The 21,252-nt window shown below is 40.7% G+C and overlaps 1 protein-coding gene across 3 annotated transcripts in view; it reads right to left on the bottom strand.

The window, feature by feature from the left end:
* LOC128937636 (VPS10 domain-containing receptor SorCS1) overlaps positions 1-21,252 on the bottom strand; it is a 256,431-nt gene that overhangs the window by 61,021 nt on the left and 174,158 nt on the right. For all 3 annotated transcript variants that reach the window (XM_054277425.1, XM_054277427.1, XM_054277426.1), the window contains exons 6-9: positions 14,942-15,006; positions 7,929-8,047; positions 5,654-5,743; positions 372-551 (exon numbers count right to left, since the gene is read on the bottom strand). In XM_054277425.1, the coding sequence (XP_054133400.1) occupies positions 372-551; positions 5,654-5,743; positions 7,929-8,047; positions 14,942-15,006 (454 nt within the window). The remainder of the gene's footprint in view (positions 1-371; positions 552-5,653; positions 5,744-7,928; positions 8,048-14,941; positions 15,007-21,252) is intronic.

Here is a 21,252-nt window from a genome sequence, read left to right as displayed (position 1 = left end):
CTTCTAAAACAAGAGATTAGGTTGCCAGAAATGCAGCAAATATTGGAGAATGATACTACTGAGACTGCTGGGAGCTTTCAGAGCCATAGAGCCAACACGGGTCCAAGCAGCATTCTGGCTGAAAACAGAGTTCCTCTTAGCAACTGAACTATTCCACAACTTTTTCCTATGCATCAAAGAGCCATGAGCTGTTCCTCACCTGAGAACCCACTGGTGAATACAGCAGTAAATCTAGGAGGGGTAAAACTCTGTATTTAGTCATTTGTTGGCTTCTCTGTTCACATGCATTTTATGACACTGATGTGCAAGGAGGGAATTGGCATCATGTGAGCTCCTGAGACAGCAGTGAGATATTTGGAGTTATGACATACCTCATAGAGGTCAATCATCACATTCCCCTCCAGCCCTTGACTACTCTTGACATTTTCCAAGGCCAGGGTGAAGTAGACCCCTCGGGTGTCGGAGATGTACAGATTGTACGTGTCGTTCTGGTTCCACTCTTGAACAGCTGCAAACACCTGATTCTCATCTGTGCTGATAACATGCATGTCCTGGGGAAAGAAAAGAGGCAGGTTACATGGGGGAGCTCTGTGCTGCCATTTCCAATGGCACCAAAGTAATAGAGGAGGAGCAAGGGATATATTTAGGCTGGAGTTTAATGGGGAACTCATTAGACAATACTGTGGCATTTTACTATTTTATTGTCCACGGCCACCCTAAGCAAGTATTCCATCCATGAATATTTTACACCAGCTCTCTTCTGCCAATTTTCAAAGTAGTAATTAACTGATGAGGTGTTAATTGAACATTTACATTGGCACTACAGCATTAAACAGCAGCACTTACACTCCCCTTACCAACACCTTCGTTTTAATGAATATTTTGTCTGGGGAATAGGAAGGGTTGTTTATTTGTTAGGGTTTTTTTCCATTTAGCATCTGAGTGATTCCACACATGACTATGGAATCACACGTATTAATAGTGTAGGAGTTTAAAAAAAAGAAGAAGAAGACAAAAAAAGACCATCTGAAACATCTGCTTCTTGCCCAGCATTCACAAGCCAAATATGCTCAGGACCTGATAGGATCTAATGAGGGAACATCTGCTGCTATCTACTGTTTCTAATGACAATGTGGGTTGGAGCCAAGGCCCTGGACCACTACACTAAACAGCACACCCCAAGAAATAAAACAGAAAAACAACCTTAATCCTCACTAGATATAAAGAACAGATATGTAGTTAGATCACTAGCACTATGAGCGAGGTTTTGTTCTACTCTGCTTCTCTGTGTTACAGCAGGCAGGAAGCAATGATAAGGTTGCATAAGTGAAGAAAAAACAGGAACTATTGAACCTGATCTCATCTTTCAATGCTTGGAGAAATTATTACCCATTTTATTTTATTTTCCATTACAATGGAAAAAGCCACCAAGAGTAAGATTGTTATAATCAAATTCCCAGGCTCTATCTGCCCAGCACAGGTACCCTGAGTTCTTTGGTGCCATAAAAATCTGTGGAGGTAGGAAAAGAAATGAAGATTTCTTAGCACCAGGTGATTCCCAGAAGACTCAGCTGTTCAGCCTGTTTTGGGCAGATATCCCAAAGTTATTCTGCTTCCATGAATCTCAGCCAGGACTTTCTATATGCAAAACTGAGAACTTTATCAGAAAATATACTCTTTGGAAGCAGATGCTACTTCTCCCTTCTGCTAATAATAGTCTTTGAAAATTCAGTGCCTGATGGCTTTTTAGGGAGGATTAATACTTCCAGATGAAGTCTTGTAATTTAAAAATAAAAAAGTAATATAATGAAGAAATTTGATCTATAAATTTGAAAGTGGATTCACCATGGAGTTAAGATTCAGAACAGTTGCTTGTTCATCCAGATCCAAATACAGAGTGGATGAATATGCACTTGATTTACTTTCTTCTTTGCACTGGAGAAAATCATGTCCCAGAAGATGGGCTCGACATGTGAAGGAACAGATTGGCTTAATTCCCGAGGCAATAGGAAAAGTAATGTAAGTCCCACTGAGTCCTACTAATTTTGGTGGTGAACAGACATCCTCTCTCAGCTCCAGCTGTGCCAGGAGGAGTTACAGCCACAGCTGTTTGTCTGTGGCTCCTCTTTTCAGACTGTCACCCTGGTTCAGCCTGCTGGTAGATCTACACCCGCAGGTGTTCCCAGTGTGCTCCAGGCAACATTGGCTAGCACAGCTCTAATCACAAGTGTTAATTTCTGCATATGGGCACACATGGGCAGGCTTCTGCATTTAAACATAGGCAGAAAGTAAAACTTCCTTTGCCTGGTGAATGTACTCCTTCATTACCTTACCATTTCACTCAATAGTTTTGTAAAAACTGGGGGAGAGGGGCAAAAAGATACTTTGATCAACACCAGAGAGAACTGAAGACAATTTCACAAATGCTGAAGAAGCAAATGAGTAAATTTATTCACTAGATGGTCCCTGCATTTGATCAGAGCATGCTGTAAGATGGAAGTCTAAAGAAGATTCCAGTAAGGCTGAAGGAATTTAGGCCTAGGGAAGCAGAGACTGAGATGGAATTGGCATAATAAATGTAATGTAGAAAGTCAAAAAAAGATAGCATTCCTACTGTGTGCCTTTGGGGATAAATTAACTATTCCTAAATATGGCCTTGTCCAACAGATGCAGCAATGATGCACAGCTTTGATAGAAAAGGATTAGTAAATGGGCATCAAACAGATCTTAGACCAGCATCTGGAATTTCTTCATTTCCACACTGGGAAAATGAAAATTAATCAGCATATCATATTGTGTATGTTTTTTCAGGATGGGGATTAATTTCTATGGGGGGGGGATAATACAAAAAGCACAAGCTCCTTACAGAGATGGAAAAGGACAGGAATGTGAAGCAAAGCACCTGTCTCAAACAGTCATCATCACCTTTAGGGGCTCCCCTTGCATTTTTCTACTGAGTGCCTGAGCTTTTTTCTCTCTGTTCCAGAACATACTGGAAGTACATTAATATGCAGTTTTACTATCTGTCCCTTTTGCCTTTTCAAAGACAAAAGTAACACAATGCTGTACATGGGTTTGATCAGGTGTCTCCTCAAGTGACTGAAAGCCAAGGCTTTCTGAATTACTGAACAATTGCCCCTTTTGCATTTGGTCAGGGAACATTTTTCCTGGCAAGGTAAGTGGTAGGGATGTATAATGCCAGTTTTATTCTGCCAGCTTGGCTGGTCAGAGCATGGGGCTAATAACAACAAGGTTGTGGGATCACTCCCCAGTGGGCTCTTTACTTAAGAGCTGGACTTGATGGTCCTTATGGGTCCCTTCCAACTCAGAATATTCTGTGAAATGTCTGTGAAGATGCTGGCTCTTGCCTTTGCCTTCTGTGAAATTACTGGGGACGTCAGCTCCTTTAAGATCTGTATTCTTATTTATTTATTTTTGTTATTTCTTCTTCCATCAGGATGTACATCCTGAGGTTCAAAGCAGGTGATGAATTTAAAACAGAGGTACCAGATGCACCCATCCCATCCCTATTCAACCCAATACCAGTTAAGACAGGTGTTTTTAAAAGAGAAATTTCTTGACTTGCTTCAATATTCTCAAATGTCTGCCCAGTGCACTGGTCTAAACTGGAGTAAATGCACCCTGTGTGCACTACAGTGTGTGACACAGCCCATATTGTAGTGCTGTGGTATGGAATAGGCAGCATCAACCCCCAGATCAATATCACTGCAACAATTAAGAGGTCTCAATAAAGGCTATTTACAGGGTTAACACAACCTGTATGCACATATGCAGGCATCTGCTTGAATGGAACAGAGTTTCAAGTTTGTTTATTTAGGCTTTTAATCAAAGTAGCTACAAGGCTGCTAATGTCAACAAGAATAATATTTTAGTTTGATTTGCTGTAGGCCATCCTGCCTGAGCAGCAGCATCACCTGCCAAGGCTGCCTGCCATCACACGCCTCCAGCTCAGGAGGAGTGACACACAGAGACAAAAAGCTTGGTATTTCCATCTTCAATTCCAGAAGTCACTTAGTACTGTTTACCATATTTGGCCCCTCTTTCTTAGGCTGAAGGAGATGAAAGAGAATTTGGGCATAAAAGAAACTGTATGTTCCAATTCCTTGAATAATATAACTCTCAGTGCATTTTTCATAAAAGTGACTATTTTGCTTTGATGGCAGCCTCCTAGACAGCCACAGCTCCGCTGCAGCTCCTTCCAAGCCAAATGCAGCTCTCCAGACTTTGAAGATATTCTGAGGTTGTGACAAAGCATCTTTCTTTGGGTCAAATAACATGAATATATTGCTCCAATTCCTGTTCTCTGGAACACATTGTAATTTACATCTTCCCTGGGTTTCCAGTGAATTCTTTGAGAAGGTGGACAAAAAATAAGTGTGGGCTAAAGGAAACAATGTTTAAAGCAAACAGCATCCCTACAGATGGTCTGAATTGGCTGTAAATCACAATTTTTATTTGGCTTTTACAATAATCACGCTAAAATGCAGCTCTGTTGCTAAGGGCTCTTTCAAATAACACCTATTTAAATCTGATGTGAATTTACAGAGTATTTTCACTTGCTTCGGAAGGAAGTTTCAAAGTATCTTAAAATGTGGCTGAAAATTTTGAGGCAGACCACAGGTCTCCTGTGTAAGAGCTAAGACCTCATGGCTTCTGGTGAGGTCCTCACTTGTGCTGCAAGCTGGTTTCCAGTGCTGTGAACAGCAGTAAAGGCTCCAACAGCAGCCTAGGGAAGCTGAGGCACCAGAGGGCTGGGTTTGAACTGCAGTGTGTTTACATGAAGGTCACCCAGTCAATTCACGATAAACAGGCCTGGTGGGCTGAAGAATCAAAGACAGCCAGTTGTGAAATTAGCAAAGTTATCCCTTTGAACATTTCTACCACAAAATCTGACCTTGCTCTTTCTTTTCTTTTTCCTTTTTTCTTTTGACAATCCCTGCTTAGTTTCTGGGAATGCATTTGTCTTCTGATGTTAGACCTCATATAGAATCCATAAGATCATTTGCTACCTTTCAGCTTAAATCTCATTTAAGACAGACTATATCAAGAATGAAAAGGCCAAAAAAAAAAAGCCCTCTGTCTTTGTTAAGACCAGCGGCAAATTGGTGGTTTCTTCAAAATGAAGCTAACATTTTACACAGGTCTTTCAAAAATTCAGCTTCAGAAGGCAGACATATCCTTTCAATCTCCAATGCTAATTCACCATTGTTAATTAGGCTGGAGACAGAGCAGGCACACAGAGACATCTTTCTGCTTGGTTCCCATTAAAATCTACTAATGAGGCAAAGCACAAAAAGCAACCCATACAAGACAGTGAGAGGAGAGGGGAATTTTAAGACCAAAAAAAAAAAAAAGAGAGAGAATTCCCTCCAAAACTTAATTAATTAAGCATAAAGAAATGGTAATTAACGTGGGCTGTGGTATCTGTCAACATTTCACGCTCATGTCCTTGACTAGCCAAAGTGCTGACTTTTGGTTTTGGTCCTTTCTTGCTTGCAAAAGTTCTGTTAAGGAAGAATACTGTTTTCACTCACTACATGTCATCTTGCAGTTACTTGTGTTGGACTCAGGATCCTCTGTGCAACCCAAATATCTGTAGGTTCATATGGGGATTCTAGCAGCAGCAACCTACCTTGGGCAGGGAGTACTTTGGCAGCTTCATCTGTGCAAATGGGCTCCTCCTATAAGAAACGTAATAATGTGGTCTTCCTCCTGATGTCAGCTGTGAGAGAAGCAGGAAAGTTATCATCAGGTTTTTCTTTTTTTTTTTTTTATTACCAGAAAGAATATCAAACGAAAGCTGTTAAGAGAAATACCACAGTGTGGTGGCAATAGCTTAAACTGCAGCGCTGTTACAGCTGAGGAATAAACATTGATCCAACCGACAGTGGCTGAAAAACAAAACAAGAGGAATCCCATTTTCAGCAAAGAGAGACAAAGGCCAGAAACTTGTGTGAAAACTTGTGAATAGTGAAGTCTTGACTTCAGCTGGGCCATTATGTCACCTCCTGAGAGCACAGCTCTCCTGTGCCTTACAGAACACTCTCTGCTCTTTGCTATCTGTAGGCTGTTGATTACACCAGCACATTGGCAGACATGAGGCTTGATTTTTATTTCTACTTCCAACTTTGGTTCCTGTTTGGCCCTGGACAAGCCATCACAGGTATCTGCTACGGGATCAGCTAAATATTCCCAGGTAGGGAGGGCAGGAGAAGCTCGGTTGATTTGGTATTATTGTGAATCTGGTCATATATTTAAGTGCATAAATACTGATGGCAGACCTTGAAAATGCTGGGTTAGAGCAATGAGAAATATCATTTTCTACCACCTATTAAAGGAGGGAAAAAGAAAGAAAAAAGCTGTCAGTTTTTTCTGGCTTCCAGTGCTGCTGAAGTATAATCAATGTTTGTAAAGTACTTTGAAATCCTTGGATGAAAGATACTGAAGAACAAATATTCCAAGGGATTCTCCATGCAGAACTTTGCTTTAATTGTTTGATACCTGAGCTTATCAAGACTTTTCTTTAGTAGAAAGTGTTTTAAAATGCACTGCAGTAGTTTGAAATGCAAGATACACAGAGGCCAGGTTCATACCAAATTAAGTAAAATAAGCACTATTTCTCATTTTAAAGCTCTTCAACATTTTTTGAAGGGAACTGGGAAAAAGTTAGGGGAAGGAAGAGCAGAAATATTTTTTAATGAGAGAGTGTGAGTTTGTAAATAAAACAAGTTTAGTGGGAAAATAAACTCCCATTCCTTTATCCTACTGCTTTTAAGCCTACTAATTAATTCCAAATGGCTTAGTTGCAGAAAAGCCAGATGGAGATCAAGGAAAGAAGGGAAGGCTAGAAGGAGGGTGTTCATCCATTCCTCCAAGCACACACAGCCTGGCACAGGGTCATTCCTCCTCTGAAGAACAGAAGGGTAACACCAGCTCCAGCATCAGGCAGGATGGTAAAGAGAAACACTCCAGCTCCTGTGCCAGTCGAGGCACAAACACAGAGCCACTCTGGAATGGCTGAACAGTGACACACACCCCTGTTTTCCCTGCCTCATAAACATTTCCCTTTTGCCTCAGACACACTAGGCACAAAAGCTGTTCTGAAGCATACGTGCCAGATTTATTTGTGGATTATTTAGACTGGTGTTTAAGACTGAGTTCATTAACTGAAGCCAATTAGTAATCAACTAACCCAATGTAAAATATAAATTCTCTCTCTTCCCTCCACTCACAAGCATGCTAAAATATAAACTGTCTGGAAGCCCAGTTTAGTGCTAGTGATCTCCAGCTCACCTCCACATTCCCTACAATTCTGTTGTTATTTTTCTCCTCTTCAGCTGATATTAAATGGACACTGGCAGCAGCCTAATGAAACCCACAGTGGTTCAAATCTATTCACCAGCTCTCACCTGGAACACAGCCTGGCTGAGCACATCCCATCTTCTGCCATTTCACTATAATCACAACTGAGGCATAACAATAAAGCCTGATTACTCCTTTGGTGCTTTCCCTGACTCCCTCCCTTCTTTCTTATTTCCCTCTTATACTGAAAAAAGCTTTGGTCTACTCCCTTGTAATAGCAGATGAGTGACACACACTTCCAGCTGGGGGGTAAAAGCAGTAATTCCAGAGTGCTGATGAGATTGCAAGGAGTGGCACAGAGAACATACTTCAGGCAGGAACCCTATGGCCCTACAGCAACAGGAAACTAGAGCTTAAAGGAACACAGTTAGCATTGTAACAAACTGCTCCAACCCACTCAGGGCCTTTATGGATCCAGTGTTGTCTGAGCAGTTGCAAACTGACACACATGCACACACATGCAAAGGAATGCAAGAAAAATAACAGAAGACAGAATAATATAACATAAAGTAGTAGAATACATAAGAGAGGAGGGTGTTCTGCACCTGAACAAAGACATAATCACCCTGGACGATCAAGGAGTTATGGTCAATGTAGCCTGGAAAGGGTTTGCTGCGAGTGGCTTCACTGCAGTTCTGCATCTTGCAGGTGATGTATTGGGCATCTGAAAGGAAAAGAACAAAAACAATACACTTGAGATCCTGAGTGCAGATTCTTCCTACTGTCATAAACCTGTTTGCTGAGGTGGCATTTTTGCTTCCCAGATCCATGTGAAGCGAATTGACACCATCCATTCAACACCACACAACCCTTCTTTCCCCTACATCCTTCATAAATCCTTGATTACTTTCTTCCTTTAATATCCCTCCTCCTTTACCTGCCTCAACGTCTCATTATTTCTTTCATTCTGCCCTAGATCAGATGTCAGAATTATACATTTTTACCAAGGGAGAACCTTCTGTGATGCACCTCTGTATTTCCTACAGCACTTACACTCTATAGAGTAATTCAGATCAACTTGGAAAGTACCTCAGACCAATTCCTGTTCAGGGGTTTTACCTACTTTGCTGTTGACAGCATAGGGAGATGCACTCTGACAGACCTGGGCAATCATTCCACACTCTCTTGTAACTAGAAGTCTTAGCAGTTTCAAATTAAATGGCTAAATACAGCCATCCATCTCACAGCCATGGCAGCCATCTCATCCACTGTCACTATGTGGGATGTCCCCACCTCCTATTCTGAAGCACTGCAAGGTGCCAATCTCATAATCTGTCACCTGAAGAAAAACAATTTGAATTTCTTCATGGGGACAATTTACCCTAGAATACAGAACCAGATTCTCAGTAATCGGTTTGGACTCTTCCAGATTCATTAAGAACTTGCACTTTGTTTTATGACAAACCTGATCCACACAAGGAACAATTCTGTCTTTTTAACATTCGTGCTTACATGATAGAAACACTTCATTGCATTCAATGTTAGAAGTACTTCTAATCATTTTCCTTGGAGCGACACAGCCCCTTCTTTGATATAATTACCACCTTGAGATCAGAGAAATAGCATTTTACACTGAAATAGAAATGGCTGGAATTTTACCATCTTGTATTTAATCTTGGTTTTAATTAAAATCTATCATTTGACATTTCTTTCCTTGCTTCTAAGAGCTGTTGACTTCTGCTGGAAGCAGACATGCAGGGTAACAAACCTTCAGGAAAGTTCAGTGAAGGATGATTTTTTTTCTACGGCATTTGCAGGGTTCTTGGAATATATAAAGTGCTATGTATTATTAGTTGCTGCTGTTTATAGCATTTTATGCTTTCGCAGCTCACTGCAAAGCATTAATGAGCACAGCCTGGGCAGCATGATCGAAATGTATTTCCCTTCAGAGGGACATGATTTTTTCCACATTAGCCACGAGAGGGCAGGGAACGACAGAATTCCCAGCCTGCTCGTTCCTGTGAGCTCAGGAAAGTTCCCTTTCAGAGCCTTTCAGCCCTCTGCAGCCAGGAAAAGGGGACAGGGGGACACAGTCTCTCCACCACCCAACAGTGCTGTGCGGTCAGCATGTCCCCTCCTTGCCCTAACAGTGCTGAAAGGTCACTATAGGATCTCAGAACTTTCTCTTCTCCAGGCTGAGCAAGCCCAGCTGTGTCAGCCTTCACAGGGAGACTTGTTTCAGCCCTTGATCATCTTTGTGGCCTCCTCTGGACTTTCTCTAACAGGCCCACAGCTCTCCTGTGCTGAGGGCTCCAGAGTGCACACAGAACTCCAGGAGGGGTCTCCCACTCTGCCACAACAAAGCTCCTGAGTGAAATATGTGCCAATCCTGAGTTCAGCAAAGCAGCCTCAGTTGAAATGGTCCTACTGCCACCTGAGCTGTAAAAAGTCTGGGGGATAAAGAAATCTCCTCCACAAGAGATTTTAAAGAGCAGGCCAGGTTGACATCCATTAGAGGAGACTGAGGTTTTTTTGGATTGCGCTTTAATGGAGGAATGGGGACTATCCCTATTTCTGCTGTGATCACAGGAGTCTGTGCAGCAGTGATTGTATCACTGATGAAGATTTACTAAGGCAATTCCTGTGAACTTTTACAGTGCAATTCTCCATGGCTTCAATTCTAAAATGCCAGTAATAACTACTAAAGGGCAGAGTACTGAAATTGCTTAAGCTAATCTCCGAAACACTGAGATGTGCACAACAGGAAAAGCTCCTTTTGCTACAGGAGACAGAAAGAAGGAGAAGCAGGCTTCTTGCAGTGCCTGGTTCTCACTTTTTTTCCTAGGGGAAGATTTTCTGTGTTCACATTAACTCAAGGATTTTTTCCATTTCATTCTCGCGGACATTTCATGTGACTTCATTGGCAGAGGTTTGTAATTTAGCATTAATTAATGTCAATTAATGTATTCAGTTGCTAAGCTCTGGAATTAATTTCATTAGTTTTCTTGCACAGATGTTTTCCCTGCCATAGGTAATTAGGACATTATGCTTTTCATTTCCAGAACCCTCACCTCCAACAACAGCTGCTGTTTTTAATATGCAACAACAAAGTCACACTGTGCCTGGAGAGAAGAACATAGCAACTCCCAGCTCTTACACCCCCAGATGCATTCATTTTTGACAGGTTTAGACACCCAGAGTAGGAATCTTCTCAGGGAATGGCAGCTATTTCTAAAGAGGAAGCAAGAAAAGTCACAGAACATAGCAGTGGAGACATCTTGTAAGGGAAATCTCTGACAAAATTAATCTGTTTCAGTGGTGAAAGAGAATTGCAAAAGCTAACACAGAAAATGTTAAGAGCCAGGGGGACCCTGTGCCATGAAATATTTTAGTCTTTTCTATTTATCTTGAGCACCATGCTCGTATGTTCTCAATGCAAATGGATCCAACCTGTCCCAGAGACATTTCTTGGCTCAGCTGGTGGAGAAGGAAGGTTATTGGTGGTTACTGGAGGCTGGTTGGCCTCTGAAAAAGTAAACAGGAGAGTTTTAGATCTCTTCCTAAAGCAGTGGCACTTTCTTCAGGATATTTTGTTGACAAGTGCTTTTTTTGGATTAAATATCAAACCCTGACATCCACTGCTTCCTAGTGTAAGCTTGCAGTTATGTCTTCTCAAAACCTTATCAGATCACAGGGAGAGTCAGAGAAAATGGTCACTCTACTCTGCAAATGCATAATTTATATTTTTCTTGTCTTTAGTTCACTGAGGAATGTGTCTTTTCCTCTATCAATTAATCCACTGGGGACAAATCAGGAGTTTTATACAATGTAGTAAATGATCTGTTTCTCTCACAGATTTTCTGTGGAGCATCCCAGCTCATTACTGAGCAACTCAGACATTAGGGACAGTTTCTGCTTTTGAAGCATGACTGGCATCCTGTAACTAATGACCCATAAGAACATGGTAGTGACATACGTCACTGAAAGACCCAGGTCTGCAACCCTTCTCCCTCAGTGACTAATAAAACATGTCTAGGTTGCCTTGGCAGGGCAGGTACATCTTCAGCATTCACAACCTCCCATGGCAATGAATTCCACAGTTTAAATAAATGTTCTCCCATACTTTAATCTTTTTTTTTTTTTTTTTTTTTTGAGAAACACAAGAAATGACTGTTCTTTATCCATTTCCATCTGGTCTGAATGTTGATTTTTGAAACATGCATGGTATGGGAATATGCTCACAACTCTCCAGGACTCAGCAACTGCAAAGCAATTAACCAGTAATGAAGATCAGTGGAATGAAACCATCCCATTTACTAACTACTCACAAATCTGGTTTTATCCTGCTGCTACTCTTTCTTCATTGCACATCAGTATCAAAAATCTTTCTTTACACAGGGAAGTATATCCTCCACCATTTCTGGCATAAAGCTATAATGAGAGAAACTAACAGATGTCCTTCTCCAGGACAAATATTAATCATGATCAGGAAAAAAACTAATCACAACCAGGAAAAGAAAAAAAAAATCACTGCACAGGTTTAGGGCACTACAGGAATTAATTCACCACTGTAGCTACATTAGGGAAAGACTGCCAGGCTAGGCTGCCTACTCATTTTTTCCACAACAGTGATTGTTTTATTCTTCCCAGCAATTTCCTGTGAAAACAGAAATTAAGGTACTAGTGCAACTTTGTGATTCAGGCACTTTTGGCCAGATGCTCGGTCCCTGTGGATCAGCAAGCAGAACACGTCTGCTGGCCCCAGGTGAAACTTTGGTCTTAACCTGCATCACAGCAGCACCTAAATGATCTTTCAGTAGGAAAAGCTGCTATGTAAATCAGGACAGCAGAAGAAAAGCAAAGGAAACAAAACTACTTTTTAAATATCAGGAGCTCTCTAAATCTTTGCCAGCACATTAGAAAACCCCTTAGCTTCTTTCATCCACACTTTAAAAAAAATTAAAAATTTTACTCTAAATAAATTGGTCTCTTATCTACAAAAGCAAAGGCATGGCTCATAAATGTAATAGTTGTTTTACTGTTTTACTGTCTACAGAAGCTGTCATTCAGACATCCCCTGAGTCAGTCTCTGGAGGGCCACTGGGTACCCAGTTAGTTTCCAAGTGCCTTGTAGGAATCCATCTTTCTAATTTGCACCAACAGTCTGGATTTCTCAGTAGGCACTACCTGAATAAAAATTACCTCCCATTTAATTAGCTTGAATCAGCTTACTGAGATAACCCTACTAAGCTCAAATCAGACAAGCCTGTTAATTTTAGGATCTTGTGTTTTCTTCACAAACCTGAACCCCTATGTGTCATTAAGTTTATACTTTCTGAAAGCACTTTAGGATGCATTTGAGCAAATCCAGATTTAACTTCCACCATCACCCTGCCCGCTGTTTGTGGTGGTGAATGTAACAAAGAGAAGCTTTTGTGTGATTAAGAACCAGAGGGGATTAATTGTCTTACTGGGGTGTTGCCCTGAAGCCAGACCAAAAAAAAAAATAAAATCACAATTCCTGCTGGCTTTGCTGGCTTGCCTTTGATCCTCTTCCAAAATCAAAGCGAAACACCAGGGACACCCAATGGAAATGTGAGATAACATTCACATGAACTTCTTCCAACCAGAAAAATCAGTTTTACCACCATGCTCTCAGCCCCAGATTGATATGGATTGGGCCTGAAGCCTTTGAAAAACAAACAAAAGCATCATGTTCCACAAGATGAAATTCTGCATGGTGCTCTCCAAAACTTACACAACAGGATGAAAACCATAAAAGGCAGTGATTAGCCCTGCAAATCTGTCTCCACCAATAGAAATAAATTGAGCAGGCTGTACTCAGCTTGCCCATCATTACCTGCACCCTACTTTGATGAGACACAGTGTGTTCAGGAGTCCACATTTTTTCTGGAACCCAAGGGGGGGAAAAAAATGAAAAAAGTTGGGAGAGCGCAAGAAGAAGATTGCTAGCCAGATCCTCAGCAGGTGTAAATCAATGCCACTGAAGTTGTACTGATTTATGCCTGCTGAGAAACTCTTGTTTTGGTCCTTGCAAACTTTTTACATTATGTACATAAGCACAATAAATTAAGTGCACAGACAGACCATAATCAGAGAGCAGAGACAGAGAGTTACTGGTGTTCTAGCAAGGAGAGCCCAGCACTAAGGTTGTTCTCTGCCCACTGGGAGATGAATGTCCCTCAAATGCATCACCAGAATACAACTCCCTAAACATCATGTGTAGTGCTTCATCTCAATGACCTCAACTTTAACGACTTCTAACAGCAGTGTTTTGTGCTGAAATAGATGCTGCCCTGTTAGAATATTTCCTTTCAGCATGCCCCAAGAAATAGAAAGCCTCATGTTCCCAGCCTTGCTGCCACATCAAGTAACTGAAATTGAGAGGAGAAATAATAATCATAGATCACAAATGATAACAAATAGAGATAATACATTCTTTCACTGTCACTAATCCTACATCTCTTGAAATGAAAAGACCTTTAAAACTTTATGGTTTCTATCACAACTATCAAAATTCATATTCCAAAAAAGTTCTCTTTCCAGTTAAATTTCCTAAGTTAAAAATCAGAATACCTTACAATTAAATTTTCAGATATTTTTTTAATTTTCCAATGACAAAATGCACATCTTAAATGGCATCACTACATTTGAGGGTACAATTCAAGGGGGAACTTGATCAATTTAAAAAGTAAGTAATTTAAGGCATTATAAATACTTCTGTACTGCAAATGGTAAAAATCTTCCTGTTATGTTGCAGGAAAACTGCTATTTACTGAGGAAACAATATGGAATTAAAATGACTGGATCTCTGGCAGCTGGGCATTCACTGTGATGCCTGCCTGAGGCAATTCAATGTTGTGGAAAAGAAATCCATGGAGAAAGGTCTGCAAAGGCAGTGGAGCTCACAGATAAACCGTGAGAAAGCCTGGATGGGAGGAGAAAAGGCCAGCAGGGGGCTGAGTGTGCCTGAGAGAATTTACAGCCAATTAGGAAAATATTTTGGAGTTGCAGGTAAAGGAGGCTCCTGGAATACGAAAAAAACCCAAAAAACACCTCAAGAGGCAAAGCAGAGAGGGAAAGGAGCTGATGAAAGTGAAGGACAATGACAGGACATGCAGTAACTGCGAAGAGCACACTCAGACTGGTCGTTAAAAGGTTTCTAATTGGGTCTTTTCAAAGGTAGCACCTAAGGCAGAGTATCCCAGGTCTGCTAGAACTATGAAGCTATGAACAAGGTAATGCTATGTACTGTGTGAACAAACAGCAGCTAGACTTCATGACCCAGGAACTTCTCTTCAGTGTCATGTTCCCATCAATAAAAACCATGTAAGAAGAAATAAAAGTGTTGTGTGTAGTAACTCGAGTTACTGCTTATCACCTGTTCCTCCTTACCATGTTCACAGCCTGGTTAACCCAACTTTTTGCCTTGCTGGAAAGGCTTCTCTTCTGACAGACCTAAATTGGAACAGCCAAACTCCTTGTACTACATGAGTGAATCGCTAAAAGAAGTGAGATTTTTACTGTTGTGTTGTATGGTTACACGAATATGAGGAGAGCCCAGAATACCACAATATTTGGAAGCTGATGTACTTACAGCCATCCACTGTCCGTGCCTCCAGGTGCACGAGGTCAGGCTCTCTTCCATTCCCCATCATAGACCTGTAAAAGGCAGATTGAGACAAGGGCATTAAAAACAACATATACCATGAATTTCTGAGATATTGCTTTCAAAGGAGATACTGTTTAGCAGGACATAAAATCATACTCACAAATAAGAACTGATAATTTTGAAATAGTTTTGGAGTTTTTTCCTATTATGAACTTGAATATTTTAAAGAAATTCTACTATTTTATCTGATAAATGCCATTGTACTTATGAGTTCTTTATTTCTAACCCCTTTACTTAGCTTCTTTCCACCTGGAGACCCATTCCTGTTCTTGTTGGCACATGAAATTTTGATGTTTCTCCTTGTTTGGTCAGAAGGATGCGTTTCAGTTCATGGTGGAATACAGAAGACTTTAATTGATGGGATAATAGTATTTGCCAGCATACTAATTATAGCTGTTCCTTTATATTGGACATTTTATGCACATTTGCTTAATTGACACTCTTAAATGATCAATGTTCCCTCATTAATTAAGAAGTTTTAAAACCTCATTTTATCCTGAGACATTTTATCACTTCTGATCTAATAAAAACAGTATTCCATTAATAAAAGTGTCACATTGGAAATCACTGTTTGTTCCCTCTGAATTACCAAGTAACAAAGTAAAGGCATTGAGCACTGCAAATAAGGAGTTTATGGAATTAAACTTCACTTCCATTGTTGAGGTTTCCCTGGACTGGCACTGGTGGCCTCATCAATTCCCTGGAAGATTCCAAATGGGCAGTGGGTTGATGGACAGCCTGAATTATGCTCTTGGTGCCAATCCCACTGTAGAGCTGCCTCAGCAGCACCTCTGACAACCTGCCTTGTTTCTGGTCTTGATCCTATCACCCAAGTCACAATCCTGGATTAAAGCTGAGGGTTAAACAACCAGTTTCTTGTCAGCTGCCTGACCTCCTAGTTAATAGAAGCATGAGGGAACACACACATTCATTTACAGTGATAGAAAAATTAGATGTTCTCTTCAAACCCTCATTATTTTTCAGGAAATCAGAAGAGAGATTCAAACAGTGATTTAGACCTTAATTCAGTTCCCACTGACTGCAATCAGAGGCACCTCCAGTACTTAATCATCATGTGCATTGACTAATAACTATTATAAAAATGTTAACAAGACTGTGTCCTGATTAATCCTTACCTTTGCTTGACAAAATATATAGCAATTCACTAGCTGGAAAAGGTTCCATTCTCCTTTGTTGGGGACTGAAGTTCAGAAAATACTCTGAACCAGCATTGCTTTTACCTCTTGTCCATTTTTAATAAAGTTTATGGCAAGGTGTTATTTCCTTAAACATTCAACTTCCACTTAAAATCTCTGCTTCCTGATAATTGACACCAAGTGAGGGGGGAAGGAAGCACTTTCCTAGGGCATTTTTATTAGGCCTGCTATGATCAGCAGATTTAGGGCCAAAATGTGGGGCCTGCTCATTACAATTCAGTTCAAGGTAGACAGATGTCAGTGACAAACAGCTCTAAAAAAACTGCACAAGGACAAAGCTAGCATATCTCCTCTTTATTCTTGTTTATTTAAGTGGGATTTAAATACTGGAACTGGAATATTGGAGTAGCCCGCCTGGGACTGGGCTGTTGCAGAAGACATAGTACAGCTTTGTCAGTCCATTCCTCCTCCTGACCTCACACACCTCCAGGGGATGTGAACTCTCCAAAGAAACAAGGAATAGATTCCACAAATTTGAATATTTTGCCTCTTAAGAGTGCAACAATGGTGCTCATCTAGCAAAGAATGAGAGTCTACACTCAGATGTTTTGTGAATTTCCTCCTCACAATATTATTCTAACCCCAAGAGAAACACTTTTTGCATCTTCTCAGGCAAAGACAGCCAATTTTATGAGCCATAATTTACATCAAACTTTTAGGTGCCTTAAGAGCAGCATATAAAGATCTGGATCCCTCAAGCCCTGAAAAGAGTCACCTGCATATTACTTAGTCTCAGCCAGAATTGGGACTGTAGGAGCTTCAGTTCAAGGTAGAATTAAACCATCAGTTGTCCCAAGGGGGCACAGAACAAGGCCAGCTGAAACAAGCTGGTGACAAACCTCCAGGACTTCCTTTCTTCTGATGTCTCCTAACCCCTGCACCTTAGGAATGTGATGACAAAGATGAAAAGTAAGGTCCAAAGGAGGAAATTCATAAAGTCAAAGAGGGCATCTGGGGTATAGTCAAGAGCCATATCCATGACTTCCTGTCTGCCAGATCTTTCTCCCTACATCAGAAAACACACATTTCATTGCTTTGATATACAACTGGCTTTATTTGTGACAGCACAAGGTCATGGTCAGGCCCCATAATATTAAACGCCAACATGAAAAATCAGTTGTAAAGAACAAGAAAAATACAAATACACATCTGCTCAAATCATTATTAACTGAACAGAGCTGACAGCCAGAAACATATCAGTTCCATCTGGATTCTGCTGAGAGCTTACTGACCAGCATTTTTGTAATGTCACATTTTTTGGATCATGCTGTCTTGTTCCATGGTAGCCCTAGGCTATTTCTTTATACATCTCTCCATACCACCTGAAAAGCCACATAAAGTAATATTCATCTTACAGAGCTGTACATCACAGATGTACAGCTTTAACTAATCACACTCAGCTCTCTTTGCAGGCAGAGAGATGAAACAGGCAGTTTTGCACTCTGGATCAGCTGAACAGTGTTAGATATGACTTTGTGAGAATTTATCCTAGAAAGGCCTGTTTCTCTCCATTGAATTTTACATGTCTGGACACCCACACTACAGACACCCACATGTGATCACATAAAGGTCCCAAAGTAGGAAACACAACAGACCTGAGATATGTTTAATAAATTACAGATGAAATATGGATTGCAATTAAAGGTGTAATTGAATGTCCCGAGCAGTCCTTTTTCTGAGAAATGTTTTATATAGCTTACATCAGCCTTATTATTTGTTCTAGGACATATAAAAGCCCAGGAAACCTTCAGAAATTTAATATTGACCACAGTGAGCATATTCAGGAGATAAATATTGTGCTTTTGGTTGTACAGCCCCTGAGAATATACTCTCTCTAGGAAGACAGACATATCCTTTCACATGCATAGGACAGTCTGTTCCTAAAGCATCTACTGGAAAAAAGGCGCTAGGAACTGTAGGATGTATATCAGAATTCTTGAATTTTCAGTATGTCAACCAAATCAATCACAACACTACCAAGCATCCAGCTAGTCTATCAGAGGGTTTTCTTGTCTCCTTCATGGCTGGGGAAAAAACCCAAAAGCATTATCCTTAGAAGCTGAGAAAGTCAATGTACTTCTACAAGACTGAGTATTAAGTAACAGTTTTAAACCCATGGTGTCCATATGAAAAAAGAATGAATAACTGATTACAAAGAAATTCCATTTCAGACCAGACTGGAAGGTTCTTAAACCAAAGATAGGATGATCAAAACAAAAAAAACAAGCTTCACATGTGGAAGAAGGAAACTACATGCTGGATGGGCCCAGGAGAGCACCAAAGCCTCCAACTCAGTGTTTGTAACTTAAAGTAAGTGCCCACTGTACCTCATTATCTTGTGTGCACATGGTCAGTGCAACATGGGCAATGCACTGCTTCCCAAGGTAGATGAGGAACAGTGCTGTGTGCTCAACAGCTGATAAACCAAGCACCCTACAAAGAACAGGGGAACACATCAACAACATTCTGGGACCTCCCTCTGCTACTGACTTCTCTCAGAAGTCTCTCTAAAAATAAACAAAAGTCCCAAATTAGCCATTCCCTATTCTGAGCAATTTCTGTTCTCTATGCTGGCAGTGCTTTCTTCTCATATTTCTCAAACCCATTCTTCCCTTTCAGCATCTGCTCTCAAAGACCAAACACTCATATACCCACAAACTTTTCTTCTTGCCTCAGTCTATGTTTTCACTTTGTGGTAAAATGCCAGCATGTCCTTTGTCCGTCCCTTTAATCTCAGGCTTTCTGTAATACTCCTAGAAACTTAAGGACACCGGGGATATCCTTGCAAAGCTTAATGTTGAATGGTGCTTATTGTATTTTTGTGATTAACTTCAAGTGTTTTGTTGGTATAATTGTCTGGATGTTTTAAAAAAAGAAAAAGGAAAAGAAAAAGAAAAAAAATCTTTTGGGAAAAGGAGGATTTAGAACAGCCAAAGAGAGTGCAAGGCAGTGACCCCACTGCCTTTACACTGAAGATGCTTACATTCTGAAAAATTTAGGACCCCCACGGTCCTATTACAAAGTTGCTTCCTAAAATTTTAATCACTATCAAGCCTGCTAAGTAGTTATCTGCACTTGAGAGCCTCACAAATCGATAGCACTGGCTGCAGCACAGTAATTGCTCTGAATGCAGATTCCACATCCACCGTGAGAAGCGGCACAGGGAAAAGACCCCAAACCATCCCCTAGTTTGGAACTAGGCTGAACTAAACAAAAGCAGCCTGGCACTGCCCGTTGCACAGTAAATGCTAGTTGGCATATTTCTGTAGTGACCAACCCCTTGCCATCTTCTCTGTCTGAAACATTTCTAAAACCTTGGCTTCCTTGGCCCGTCAGCTCCTCTGAGCCAAGAAAATTCAATAGAGACCCTGTTATCCTGGGGTTTCCACCTCTTCTATCTTTTTTCACTTCTAGGGACAAAAGCAATTGTTTATGGATGCTGGGAACTGATGAGGCTTGCAATGCAGTCAGACCACTCAGAACTGCAAAAAGGCATCATTGTGAAGAAAGCAAAAGCTTCTACTTGCTGCACCTAATTTCAAACTACCATTTTTTCATAAACAATGAACTCAAAACACCAGACAATAAGGGCTGCGTCTCAAGGATTTGTGCATTCTGGAAAGCAGCTTTGGGTGCCTTTGGTTCTGGATGCTTGACTTCAGACACAGACACACTGTATTTGGGACTATATACACAAGAAACTCAATGGCAATCTTTTCATATGTATTTCTTGTATCATACATGCTCACAGCAGCCAAGATCAAACATCTTTTAAGACAGGCAGCAGCAGACATTGTTATTTTACAGGATCTTTGATGCAAATGGCCCAGAATGCCAAATCCTACCATGCCCTTTTCACAGACAAAACCAGTGTGAATGTCCCTCATTCATTATATGGACACAGAGGATTTATGCAGCTTTTCCACGTCTCAGAGGAAGTGACCAAATGCAGCATTAGGACTCCTGTGCCCACACCTCACCTGCCTTGGGGATAAACAGGTATGACTTGTTCATGCAGCAAAGGCTGGCAGACAAATGACATAACAGCCTGTTTCCACTAAGGTGGATGGAATGAGATCCACACAGTTCTGGCCATTTTGAGATTATCAGCACTGAGTGGGAGTAGCTCAGATGTGGCTGCAGTGCAATGCCAAACAGAAAAGTGGCATTGCTTGGAAAATCCAGTTTGACTACTCAGCATGAAAAATGCTTATGTGCCTCAGCTGCATTCCACAGATGGCTTTGTTCTTAACAAGCTGTATATCTAAGATGCTCCTGACCTCAGCAATACCTCTTCCTAGTCCCAATTTGAGCAAATCCCCATCTCCACATACACTGCATTACACAGAAAGACTATCTGCAACAGTCATGTGGAAGAGGGAATGTACTCCTAGAGATCCTTATGCCAAAGTTGTCCTATGAGCATAAATATTCTAACAAGCTTTATCCTGTCACAATAAAGCTATAAAGTTGCTTTGTTCAGCACATGATAATGGCTTTGTAATTCAATTATTGGTAGAATTTTCCTTTAGGGATTTATCTTCCTTTAGCCTCAGCACTCATGCGAATCCCTTATCGTAAATCTTGCCAATGCAAAACCAGCTCCTCCACTGCCTCTGGACATATCCTGTCACTTCATGTTAAAAAACTGGCACCTTCCTCCAGCTCAGTGAATGGCAGATTACTGGTTTTGTTTTAAAGGGCAGAATGAAAACAACAACAACAGTGGATGATGCTCATGTTGTCCACGGCAGCATCAATTTTTTGGTCCCACTGATGTTTCTATAACACTAAATTCTAATTTCCATTCACAAAAATAGTAACATGTAGCACTGAACAGCGAGCTTTTTGTCCGAAGATACAAAAGCACTTGACAATCAACCTTTAAGTAACCTTCCCTGCATGGTACTGATTTGTTCAAGACCTATGGAAAAGTACAAGCCAAGAAGACCAAGTTAGAAATAGGGGCTGAGGAAAATTTTTGTTCTCAGCTTTATAGATAAACTTCACTGATTAGTC

Source organism: Melozone crissalis, unplaced genomic scaffold (assembly GCF_028551555.1).
Source record: "Melozone crissalis strain CALT ecotype California unplaced genomic scaffold, PUWL_Pcris_2 ptg000019l_1, whole genome shotgun sequence".
In the NCBI taxonomy this organism is placed as follows: Eukaryota; Metazoa; Chordata; class Aves; order Passeriformes; family Passerellidae; genus Melozone; species Melozone crissalis.
Note: the sequence above shows the minus strand (reverse complement) of the source record. Positions and strands in the feature narration are given on the sequence as shown.